The sequence below is a fragment of the Macrotis lagotis genome, chromosome X (genome assembly GCF_037893015.1).
Source record: "Macrotis lagotis isolate mMagLag1 chromosome X, bilby.v1.9.chrom.fasta, whole genome shotgun sequence".
Classification (NCBI taxonomy): Eukaryota; Metazoa; Chordata; class Mammalia; order Peramelemorphia; family Peramelidae; genus Macrotis; species Macrotis lagotis.
In genome coordinates this window covers 141,054,111-141,066,360 of record NC_133666.1, presented here as the reverse complement: position 1 = coordinate 141,066,360, position 12,250 = coordinate 141,054,111, and the positions used below count along the sequence as shown (strand labels likewise).

Genomic DNA, 12,250 nt, shown 5'->3' with positions numbered 1-12,250 from the left:
CAAAAAATAAATTTGTTTTATTGGGCAAGAAATTATCACAAATACAATTAGTTACTCAAAATGTTAATATCATTAATTTAAACATTAAATCAATTTGCATCTTAAAGCAAATTCTTCATTAAAGATTTCTACATCTAAAAAAAGATTTCTACAAAGCTAAAGCAATAAATGATACCTATGGATTGATAAAATGAGACATGAAAGGGGAGAAGATATGTAGCTGCCTTAGATCATATCCATCCCTTCATTTCCAAAAACTCCCCTATTGCATAAAAATTTCCCTATCATATTTTGAAAAAGAAAAAGAAATCCTCACCAAATTAATGGTATCGAAGACTTGTACTTCCCCAATAGTTGCACTCCCAGGATATGCCAGATAACAATTATCATTATTTATTGACAGAGCACACAAACCTGTGGATACAGAGATCAGTGTTAAAAGACAAAATTCCATAGACAAACGTATATATAGTATTTAAAACTTTAGCATTTTTTTCATTTCAAACATTTGTTACCTATAAAATGAGGGCAGGCAACTGAATTGGTTCAAATTTACTAAAAATGTAGAATTAACTTGTCCGATTCTAATTTTTAAAGATTAAAAAATTTCTAATTTTATGTAATGAGGTTTTATATATATATCTTTTATTGTTTGGTCAATTCTGATTTAAAGTTGTTTTCTTCAACATTTAATGCCCTTTTTATTTACCAAGCTATTACCTGGTAATTTCACAATTTTCTTGCATTGTTCTAGGATTTCTTTTTGAACTTATGTCCAATCTACATTTGGCTTTCAGGCTTTGCTTATGTTTAAGTCCTTGTTCTGTTGTCTCAAGTGTCCCTGGGACTTCATAAGATTTGGGTTGTTTACTCTCTGAAAATGAGGTGGGAAGTGGGGGGGGGGGGGGCAGAAAAAGGCAGTATTTTTGACATTAGTTTGTCACTTATGATCTTGCTGTCCAGTTTTCAGTCCTTCCAACATGGAGGTCTCATTACCCTGCTGGTTTGAGGTCTTGTCCTTACTCAAGTAGGGTGGGGGCCCCCTGTTCCCTTATGAGCTGTGTTCTAGAAGTGATCCAGAACTGGTTATTGGGCCAGATGGCATCTCTTGTTCCTGCTACCAATGTTAATACAGGAGTCTACTGGAATCTGTTCAGGTATTAAATCCCTTAACCAACCCCTGGACACTGTTTCTGCATTTTGCTGTTACAGCACCAGCCAGATTTTGCTTACTCTGGTGCAGCCCCTGCCCAGACCTGTCTTCCTAAACTGTCCTAAGCTGGAAAAATGATTTTTTTGTGACTTGGCTTTCCTGGTCAAGAATTACCTTTTGTTGAAGACAGAATGCTAATAAAGGATAATGCTTTCAGGCTACCATATGACTCCTCCAAAAGGAAAATTCCCTATGCCCCATTTTTGTACATTTCTCATTTTTGTCCTTAGAACAACCCTGTAGGGAAGGTATGACATAGTCATCAACATTTTACAGATGAGCCTGAGAAAATAGGTATTTGAATCCAGATTTTCTTGATTTCGTGTCTGTTCTATTCATTATACTATTATGCTTCTTTAAAATTACTTTAAAAATCCAGTATAGTTAGAAAATCTTTCACCTGTAATTATCTCAAATAACGGAAAGGCAACTACAAAGATACATAATGGAAATAAAATATTCTAAAGTGTTTTGTATTTCCAATAATAAGGTCAATACAAGCATTTTTTTTATAAGTGAATTTACCTGCAGGGTTAGGGGGAGTTTCCCTGATTGTATGCAGTACCTTCATATCACGAATATTGTGTATATATAGACATTCTTCTAGGCATACTATCAACCTCTAAAGAATAAAAAAAAAAGAAAGCCATGATTCTATTCTGAAATTTTTTTTGAAAGAAAATCATTACTTCATTTGTGTATCAGAGTAGAATTCCTCTATTAACAGCAGTATTTATAGTACAGGCACCCATGCAATTATTCTTCCCCTATACTCAACCCCATGTTATGAACAGAAAGCTTTGAGGGATCCTTAGGGATAGCCTTTCCCTCACAATGTACTTATTCACTAAGCAAATAAGAGTGTCTCATAAAACCAACAAAAAGACAATAAGGGATAAGGTTAAGTTAAAATTACTAGAAACAGAAACTGGCTGGGGAGATAAGAGTTAAATCTTCTACATAAAATACTAAATAATGGTTCAAAACAAGTATGGAAGAGATATCACAACTGCAAGACAGGATTCAAAATGGTAACTGTGAAGGCCCTTGAATAAAGCAATTACATTATTATGTAGAAAATGGGAAATTATTGAAATTTATAAAAACTTAAAAAATACATTTTTCAAAGGCTGATAACTTACCTGTCTATTCAGTTTCACTGCCAATATGGTATTGGAATAGCTATAATTGCATATTTCAGTGCCCTTCTTAAAGTGGCAGACTTTTAGCTTTCTTGGAGCTTTGAGGCTAACAATAGCCACCAGGCTACTTGAAAACAATCTTTCAACAATACACACATCTTCGGTATCAGCTGAAATAAGCATAAAAGGGAGAAAGTTTACATTAACAGAATCCATATTATAGTTTTCCCTGTCAAAGAACATATAAAGGTGAACTGAATTAAGTTTTCTTGCTTATTCATTTTGAAAATCTAGAACAATTTTGTTATGAGATACAAATAACCAAACCCACATGTACATAGAAGAGAAAATTAATATCATGTAACAGAAAATTTCTTTATCTGGCCAAATTCTCTACTACACCTAAAATATAGCTCAATTTAGAAATATTTATTTTGTGCATATCCTCTGATCTGCAATACCACTACTAAATCCCAAAGATAAAATATTCAAACAAAATCTCTGTGGTAGCAAAGAATTGAAAATTGAGGGGTTGCTGAATATTGTGTTATAGGAACATAACAAATTATTTACTACTCTGTAAAGAATGATTAGAAGCAGCTAGGTGGCACATTGGATAGAACACCAACCCTGAAGGTGCAAATCAGGCCTTTAGACGCTTATTACCTGTGCGACCTTGGGCAAGTCACTTAACCCCTCTGCCCTGCAAAAACCAAAAACTAAATGATTAGCAGGCAGATTTCAGAAACACTTGGGAAAGACTTAATATGACTTGATGCTAAGAGAGGTAAACAGAACCAAAAAACATTGCAACACTGTGCTATAATCAAATATGTTTAGACTTAGCTCTTCTCAGCAGTAAAGTGATTAAAAAATCTCATCCATATCAAGATAAAGAACTATGGAATCTGAATACACATCAATGCCTATTATTTTTTAAATGCTTTTTTCCTTCATGGTTTTTCCATTATTCTGATTTTTCTTTCAGTGTGACTAATACAGAAATGTGTAACATAATTGTTCATATCAGATGGCTTGTTATCCTAAGTTACGGAAAGAGAAGGGTGGAAAATAATGAAAATATTGGGGTGGCTAGGTGGTGCAGTGGATAGAGCACTGGCCCTGGAGTCAGGAGTACCTGGGTTCAAATCTGGTCTCAATATGCTAGGAAACTTATTAGGTGTCTGTTTTCAGTAACATGTTCAATAACAAGTTATCAGAAACATAAGCCACCGTCTCTGCTCTAAAGTTTATGATCTAGTTGCAGAAACATGACTGAATACTCTTATAATAGCCTACAATTAATATGTTAAATGTATGTAGTAGATTGGGGCTTGGGGGGGATAAGTGATCAACGAGCTACAACAACATCAAACCCAGTTCTGTAACATCAATAACCTGTGATGTTTTCAAAGGATCTTCTAGATCCAACTGGGTTGCAGATCTGTTGGCAATTCTATTATATTTGTTCGATAAGTTCCTTAAACATTAATTTATTGTCACTATGCTGTAATGAATAACGCATTCTAATTATATTATTCTAATTATAGTTGAAGCAATTCTTAATTCTAAAAAAAAAAACAAGCCTATAAGATCTATGACAAACAGACAAGAAATAGACAAGCATTAAAACTATCAGAATTCCAGAGAGTGAGGTTGAAGGCAAAAATAAGTAAAAGTGCTTCTTCCAAATGGCAGGGATACAACAGAGTCAAATGGAATCTGAACATTTTCTCTCTCTCACTACTCTTGAGGTTTCTCATCTTCTGGGTGGGTGGGGGGGTTATCTTTACTCTTTATCTTTTATCTTTCAAAATCATTGTAATAATATAAATAAAACAAATGGCAGGGATATCTTGCTAAGTAATCATACATAAATTCAAATCTAAATGAAGTATATTCAGTCTTGCTTTTATAGCGCAGCTAGGTGTATATGTCAGAGATCAAACTTTTTCCTTATCTTAGTTATAATGTTTCTCTACTCTGGTTGTTTCCTCCTATGGCATTATGTAACAGCAGAAAGCAGTATGTCCCATACTGAAATGGTGAAGGAAAAATATAGAATGAACAGTACTCAAGCTTTAATTAAAAAGCTGCTATTTCATTGTAAAGTCAAGAAAGACAAGAGCTCCCTACAAAGAATCCATTATTAAATATTATCAATTTTAGTGCAATGTAAAACTTCTCAAATAGGAAGGATAACCCCCAAAGCACTTTTTTCCTCAAGGCCCTGGATGAAGTATTTGATAAGTTTTCAGAAACTGGAGACAAAGTTCAACTCCATATTTTAATGCATTCCACCCCCCCCCAAAATCTCTAGTACCTTGCATTTCTTCCTAAAAAAGGAACAAGCTTTAAACATTTAGTTTCAGATGTGGATGATTTGCAAAGTAAATGTTTGCCTAGATCTAAACATTTTAAGTAAAATAAATGTTTACACACACACACACACACTTAAAGGGCATCTTCTGTACCAACTCAAGAAGGATTCTATTTTTTACGTTGCTATAAGAGCAGGGGTGGGAACTTCCAGTCCTCCATTTGCCTTGCAAAAACCTAAAAAGAAATAACCAAATGGCTCTGGGCAGGAAAAAACATTCCCATCTCCTGCTATAATAGAGTAATTACTTTGAATTGAAATGATTTGCCTAGAGTCCCAGGCTGTGAAATGGGCACGTTCATGAAAGCCAGGAAGGTGGTGCTGGTCCTGGCCAGACTCTGGACACAAAGCCATCATCATTAAGAACATTGATGAGGGGACCTCCGACAGGCCTTACAGTCATGCCTTGGTGGCAGGTATTGACCGCAACCCTTGCAAAGTGACGGTAGTAATGGGCAAAAAGAAGATTGCCAAGAGATCAAAAAGTCCTTTGCGAAGGTTTATAACTACAATCTCATGCCCACCAGATATTCTGTGGATATCCCATTGGACAAAACAGTTTAGTCAATAAAGATGTGTTCTGTGACCCTACACTGAAACTGAAGGCCAGGAGGGAGGCCAAGGTCAAGTCTGAGGAAAGGTACAAGACGGGCAAAAACGAGTGGTTCTTCTAGAAACTACAGTTTTAGAACTACTATGTTGGTCAGTAAAATGTTTTAAAAAAAGATCTGCCTAAATTATAGACAAGAGACTGATGAACAGTAATGAAATCATTCCAGAAACTTAATTTAAAATAAGGATAGTAGGAGGAGGCTAAGTGGCACAGTGAATAGAGCACTGGCCCTGTAGTCAGGATTACATGAGTTCAAATCCATCCTCAGACATTTAATAATTACCTAGCTGTGTGGCCTTGGGCAAACCACTTAACCCTATTTGCCTTGCAAAAACTTAAGAAAAATTAGAAGGATAGTGTCCTTAGTGTTTCTAAAAAGGATTTAATAACTGCAAGCAAAATAAAAACATACCATCAATAAAGTAAAGCTAGAGAACATTTGCTTTTAAATCATTTTTCCTTTAGAATTAGTTAACTTTAGTCCAATCTCACCAGGTGAATAATTAAAACATTTTTTCTGGTTTTAAGATGCTTGCTAAACTTTTGTTTTATCAGAAAAATTTGAACGGAGAAAGAGAAGTACCTAATATTAATGTTATTCAAATTCATCAATTTGAGGGACAACAAAAGAAATTAGTGATTTGCTAATCTAGGGTTTAAGAAATAATCAAAGGGCAGCTAGGTGGCATAGTGAATAGAGCACTGTCCCTAGAGTCAGGAGTATCTGAGTTCAAATTTGGCCTCAGACACTTAATTACCCAGCTGTGTGGCCTTGGGCAAGCCACTTAACCCCATTGCTTTGCAAAAAAAATAAAAAAAATAAAAGCTTTCTCATATTACTTTGTCAAGTTTCACTTTCACAACAGTAATACTGCAACAGCATGATTCAGACATATCTACGCTGCATTCCATTTTCCCTCCAGGAAAATTGTTTAAAAGAACAAAATACATGATACATATTTCCTGAAACCTCCGGTTCATTTAGTTATACAAAATGTAACCTAGAGGAAAAAAAAATACCTGGGAAATAAAATGGATTACACTGGCAAACACCTAGGAAGAAAAAGACATTATCAATAGGGAAAGAAAACTTTAATTTCTCTAAGCCCACACAATGAGCTGTTCATATTTTCCACCTATTATGAAACAGTAACTTAAACTCTTACAAAGAAGTTTACTATCAAAGGTATCATTTCTAAAATATAACTACTTATCTGTACAAAACAGACTAAGAGGTGCAGCTAGGTGGCACAGTGGATAGAGCACCAGCCCTGAAGTCAGGAGGACCTGAGTTCAAATCAAGCCTCAGACACTTATGTGACAATGCCTTAAACAATTGAGAAAAAAAGCAAGGTAGACTAACAAAAATGGTAAATCATGATAAACTTAGTGAATGGAATTAACATTTTAGTAGATATAGTCACTCTAAATGACCTAGGAACTTTAAATGGAATAAAATGAATGATATGAAATTCAAACAGAAAAGAGGAAAATAACAGAATACTTACTACATTCATAAATCTGTTCCAGCTTATCCACAGAGGAAAGGGAGAAGAATTTGTAACCAGATTTACTACCAACAGCTAAGGACCTGAAAAAGAATTAAATTATTAAGAAAGCAAACCCATTTTTTAAAATTCTGGTGTTTTGGTGTTTTAGAAATAAACATACATTATCATCTTAAGAGAATTGAAGTGGTCACTGAGTAATTTGCACAGAAACAAGTCAGTGGGATGTGACTGCCAGTTCTCTATTCATAGTAAGTCTCTTACAAAGTTATATACAAAAAATTAATTCCTGTTTTGAATTGTCAAACTAGCCTGTGTTGGTCCATTAGAAATGCAAAGTAACAAACTTTTTATTATTTTATGCCAATTGAGGTGAATCGAACATGTATGAAAGATGTGACATATCCTCTACAAGAAAATTACAGATATAATACTTAAGATATGCCCAATTGTATTATGATCAGTAGAAGTTTTACTTGTAATTTGAATTTATTATAAAATTATCAGGATACTGTACACATTGATGGAAACTTGGCTTAAAACAAGCCAAGGACCAATGTGGCATCTTGAAGTTAATTCTATCACATTATCACTCACATAGCAGCTGAAAAGTAAACTACCCACACAGCTCTAAGAAATTTAGAAGTCTCTCTAAAAACGAATTTTTTCCTTTGATTATATGAATACACTCAGAAAGTTACTAAACCAAAGAAAATAAGGAGCAATAACCTAACAAGTGGGAAAATACAGTTTAAAGTTTCAATATATGGGAAAAGAATCAGTTTTTAAATCATTTTTAATATCACTTGAATATAAACAGAAATTTGAATTATAGGACCAGTAATAAAATAGCTAAATTTAATTTCTGTACCTAAACATTTCTTTCTTCATTTGTAAAAATGAGGACAATTGTTCTACGAATTTTACAAAGTTGTTTTAAGTTAGCAAGGAAAATTACATGCTAAAGCAGTAGCCAAGTGCTTATTTAACTACTATACTTAACTGTATTTGTATGTTAACAAAACCAAAGTTGCAGCTAAAAGTCAGAAATAATTTATTTGATACTGGCTAAAATATTGATTATGTAAAATTAAAGATTTTGCAGACTGGAAAAATTTTTGCAGACCTTAAAGGTCTGACATTTGATACTTCGGGGAATGATTCAAATAACAGAAATCACTGGCATTGATAAGTGGTCAAAGAATATAAACAGGTAGACTTTTGCATCCAAATTATTAGAAAAATGCAAATTAAGCGACTATGAAGTTAAACTTCAGACTGTTGGAAAAAAGGGGGGGATAAATAATTGTTTGAAGGGATGAACCAGTTAAGTCATTTTAGAAGCAATTTGGAACTTATCCCCCAAAAAGTTACTAAACTGTAAATGCCCTTTGACCCAGTACTACTAACTAGGCTTCTAGTCCAAAAGACCAAAGGAAAAACAGGTCTCCCTAAGTACAAATAACTATTAAAGTTCTTTTTTGCAAAGCCAAAGAACTAAAAACTAAAGGAATATCTATTAAAAGAGGAATATACAGATTATCTAAATCCTAAGAAATGACAGTAAGCAAAGTTTCTGACAAACTGAGAAAGACTTCTTATGGGATAGGGACTGAAGGGACCAGAATCTATAACATTATAAAGAAAATTATATATGCACTTGTATCTTCATCTGTATTAGCTTACTGAATTTCTTCACTCAGAATATAAGCACCTTAGAAAAAGACATGGCTACACATAACACCTATATAAACAGGGTGTTACTAACAGTCAATTGTAATGTCACCTGGCCTCATCTGCCTAGCCACAGGTCTTATCTGACCCTCTACTACTACTATTACTACTACTCTGCCCTCAATCAACTCCACCCTTTGCCACCTCCCCCCAGGTCTTACCTAACATTGGCCCCATAGTAGTGTCTCTCTTGCAACTGGAATGAGAGCTTTCTGAAAATAGGACATGCTTTGCTCTTAATGTTTTTCCATTCACGAAAATGGCAAGATCTAATATTCTAGCAAACTTTGAACAAGTGACAAAAAGTTTAAAAATGATTCATGCTTGAGGATAAAATTTCAATTTCTTAATAAAAAATTAAAGTGAATTAGGTCTGGGAAATAAAGATGTAATTTTTCCCACCCACATTCATATACCTCTAGGAGTTCATGAACCCCTGGTTAAGAACCTTTTCTATATCTTAGAAAATATAATAGCATGATTATGACACACCAGATCATAGGATAAGAATTCTAACTTACAAGGGGCATTTTCCCTTTCCATTATCAAAATGGCAGTCTGAGACAAATAAAGGTATCATTTCCATTTTCCAAATGAGCCACAAGATTTGAAAATGACAATTTGCCAAAAAAATTTTTTGCAAGGCAAATGGGGTTAAGTGGCTTGCCCAAGGCCACACAGCTAGGTAATTACTAAGTGTCTGAGGCTGGATTTGAACTCAGGTACTCCTGATTCCATCCACTGAGCCACCTAGCCGCACCCCAACGTTTTGAATAACAAAATTAACATGTAACAAATTCTGCTCATACACTGTTGTACTGAAAATCTGTTATACAGAATACAGGCTGAAAATATTGGGTTGTGAAATTTTGTTGTAAAAATTTGTTACAACAAGTCCTAGCATAAAGTGATATCCCTTTCAAACATTAGTTTGTAAATCATATGTTCCTGAACCTCAGTCCCCTCATTTATTAAATGAGGTTTGGATTAGGTAAAAATCCCTGGTCCAGATGTAGGATTCTAAATGTAAGCAACTATCCTAACCAGTGTAAGAGTGTAAGAGTTGACCTTCTAGACTCAATTAACAATTGAAATGAGCATTCAATTTCTAGTTTGCTACTATATTGATTACATCCAGTAAAGGAGGAAGAATCAGTCTAGATAGAACCAAATGACATATTTCTCTACTACTACCACCCTTACATCATTTCCTCTTACTCACTTCTTAAGATGGCCCTCCTCCCTCATAGTCCCATAAGTCATCCTTTCCTCAGCAATCTCATCTCTTGGCTATCTTCATTCCCATATCGTCATCCAAAGAATCTCATAGCATCCATCCTCTCCCCCACCCTCCAAGGGATTGTGTCCCCTTCACTAAAGAAAATGCCTTCAGATTCCCATTGGAAACAAAATTAAGGCCTCAGTTTCTTTTCTATACATTCACAATTTTTCTTTCACCTCAACGTTTAATATACCAATATCATTTCCATCCTGCTTTTCCGTAGATTTTTAGCGAAGCAAGCTACAAGAAAAAAAGAAAAACAATTCTCTATTGACTGTTACAAAACGATGGCAACCTGTAGTGGGAAAAGTAGAGAAAATAATTCCAGGATTATTGTTGCATTTTAGACTGAAAGATCTGTGTTCAAAGATACACCAGGGGGGTGACTCTGGTTAAGTAGGTTAACCTTTCTGGGCTTCGTTTCTTTTATCTGTAAAATAACATGACTTGGACTTGTTCTCCAAGTTCCAATGACTTGGAACTCGATGGCAACTCCAGGGAAAGAACTTTTTCAAGTGGGATTTGTGGTTCGGAGTGAGAGTGAAGGAACGCAGCTCCCCTCGGGGGTAGTTTTAAACACTGCAAGTTAAAGAGATTACCTGTGGGACGAGAACTCCGAAAAGGCCAGGAAGCCATTAGGAAGCGGAGCTCTGCATCCTGGCCTCCCACCCCGGGAAGCGCCCCTGATTGGCTCCGACCCTCCCCACCTCTCGCCCAGCCTCCCAGCAAAGGCCTGGCCTTCACCCCAATTCCTGTTGGGAAGCCGTGGGGGCGGGGGCGGCGCTCGCGGCTGGGGCTTACAGCGCTGCGCCCCCGCGGGGGCGCTCCGGGGGGCCGTGGGGGGCGTCCTTACGTGTTGTCCTGGTTGAAGTTGGCGAAGAGCAGCTGGCTGGAGCCGGCCTCCCCGCTCTGACTGGCCAGGTTCATGGCTGGGGGGGGCGCTCGGGCTCCCGGGCCGGGAGAGACGGCGAGTCAGGCTCGGCTCCGGGCCCCGCTCGCCGGCGCCGTGGTCTCCTCCGTCTTGAGCGCTCCGGCGGCTGGGGTCGCTGCTGCTGATGCCGCCGTCGCCGCCGCCGCTCGCTGCTCCAACTTCTGCCGTCGCCTCATCCCTTCCCGTCTCTTGTTTACGCTCCGGGTCCTAAACCTCGCAGGGCGCCTGCGCCGCTCCGCCCCCACGGCCGCACACGACCGGGGTCGCGCACAGGCGCAATGGCCGCAACTCGCGAGAGGGGCGGGCTCTCGGCCGCCGCGAAGGACGCTGGTTCTGATTGAGTGCGCACGCGCGACGCCGGAAGCGCCGTCTGGAGGCCGGTCTCGTGGATGAGCCTTGGGAAACTGCGCCTGCGTGAATGAGAAAGCTCCTGGAGCGTGCGCAGTGAGATTTTGCGAACTGGGACAAGACCACTCTCTGCTCTCCTTCCCTATGTGGGAAGTTTTCATTTTAGATAGAACAGAAATTCTTAACATTTCTGCGTGTGTCACTTGGTAACTTAGTGTAGACCCCTGCCCAGAATAATATTGTTGTCTTCGGGGCCAGCTAGGTGGCGCAGTGCATCCTGGACCTGAGTTCACATGTGACTGCTGTGGCCCCATTGCCTTGCAAAAGCAAAAAAAAAAAAATGGTTGTCTACATTCAAAACTGGAAAGAATGCTGAATTTCAATTAGATGTTAGAGAAAATAAAGATAAATTTTCAGCCATAGCCAAAATAGTCTTGCTCCCTGAGAACTTTCATTGCTAATAAATATACATCCCATGAGTCTGCAGTGGTCTAGCTCTTCTTTGAATATAGTGGTGGTTCAAGAATGTTTGTTAGAAGCACAGAGAGCTGAGGATAAAACTCAAGTCCACAAAGAGCCAAAAGCATTCATTGTGATCACTATGTTCCAAGCGCACAGTAAGGAGACAGAATATTTTAACAGAATTAGAAGACAACCTTTGACTTAGATACAATCTTTTAGGGAAGATGAGACCTTTACACATAAAGATTTTAGTAACTCCACCAGGGAATATTTGATTCAATTCTACAAATATCTGCAAAGAAGTTAAGGGAAAAAATGGTACTGAGCAAAATATAGATCCTGCCCTCAAGGAACTTAATCTCTAGGAAGGAGTTGAAAGAAAGAAATTAATAAATAAGTAAGGAAAGTTTTAAATCTATAGGATAGAAAAGTACGAAGAGCATTTACTGGATTCGTGTTACTAATTTTTGCAACTGGCAGTGTGACTAGGAAAGTCAGGATGGTAGATTTGGAGCTGGAGGGGACCTGAGAGGTCAATCTAATTTAAGCCCATCATTTTCTGGATTAGGAAACTGAGGCCCAAAGTCCCATAGGTAGAAAGTTGTAGAATCAGGAATCAAATTAAGCTCTTCTAAAG

At 37.2% G+C, this 12,250-nt stretch overlaps 1 protein-coding gene and 1 pseudogene across 3 annotated transcripts in view; one reads left to right on the top strand and one right to left on the bottom strand.

Moving 5' to 3' along the window:
• WIPI2 (WD repeat domain, phosphoinositide interacting 2) overlaps nucleotides 1–10,983 on the bottom strand; it is a 44,580-nt gene extending 33,597 nt beyond the window's left edge. For all 3 annotated transcript variants that reach the window (XR_012472483.1, XM_074206945.1, XM_074206946.1), the window contains exons 1-5: nucleotides 10,726–10,983; nucleotides 6,857–6,939; nucleotides 2,356–2,525; nucleotides 1,739–1,835; nucleotides 317–414 (exon numbers count right to left, since the gene is read on the bottom strand). Coding sequence is in view for 2 of the 3 variants with exons in the window: in XM_074206945.1 (XP_074063046.1) it covers nucleotides 317–414; nucleotides 1,739–1,835; nucleotides 2,356–2,525; nucleotides 6,857–6,939; nucleotides 10,726–10,799 (522 nt within the window). In the remaining variant the exon portion in view is untranslated. The remainder of the gene's footprint in view (nucleotides 1–316; nucleotides 415–1,738; nucleotides 1,836–2,355; nucleotides 2,526–6,856; nucleotides 6,940–10,725) is intronic.
• On the top strand, nucleotides 5,024–5,424 carry LOC141502285 (large ribosomal subunit protein eL27-like; annotated as a pseudogene).
• Nucleotides 10,984–12,250: the final 1,267 nt, after the last annotated feature.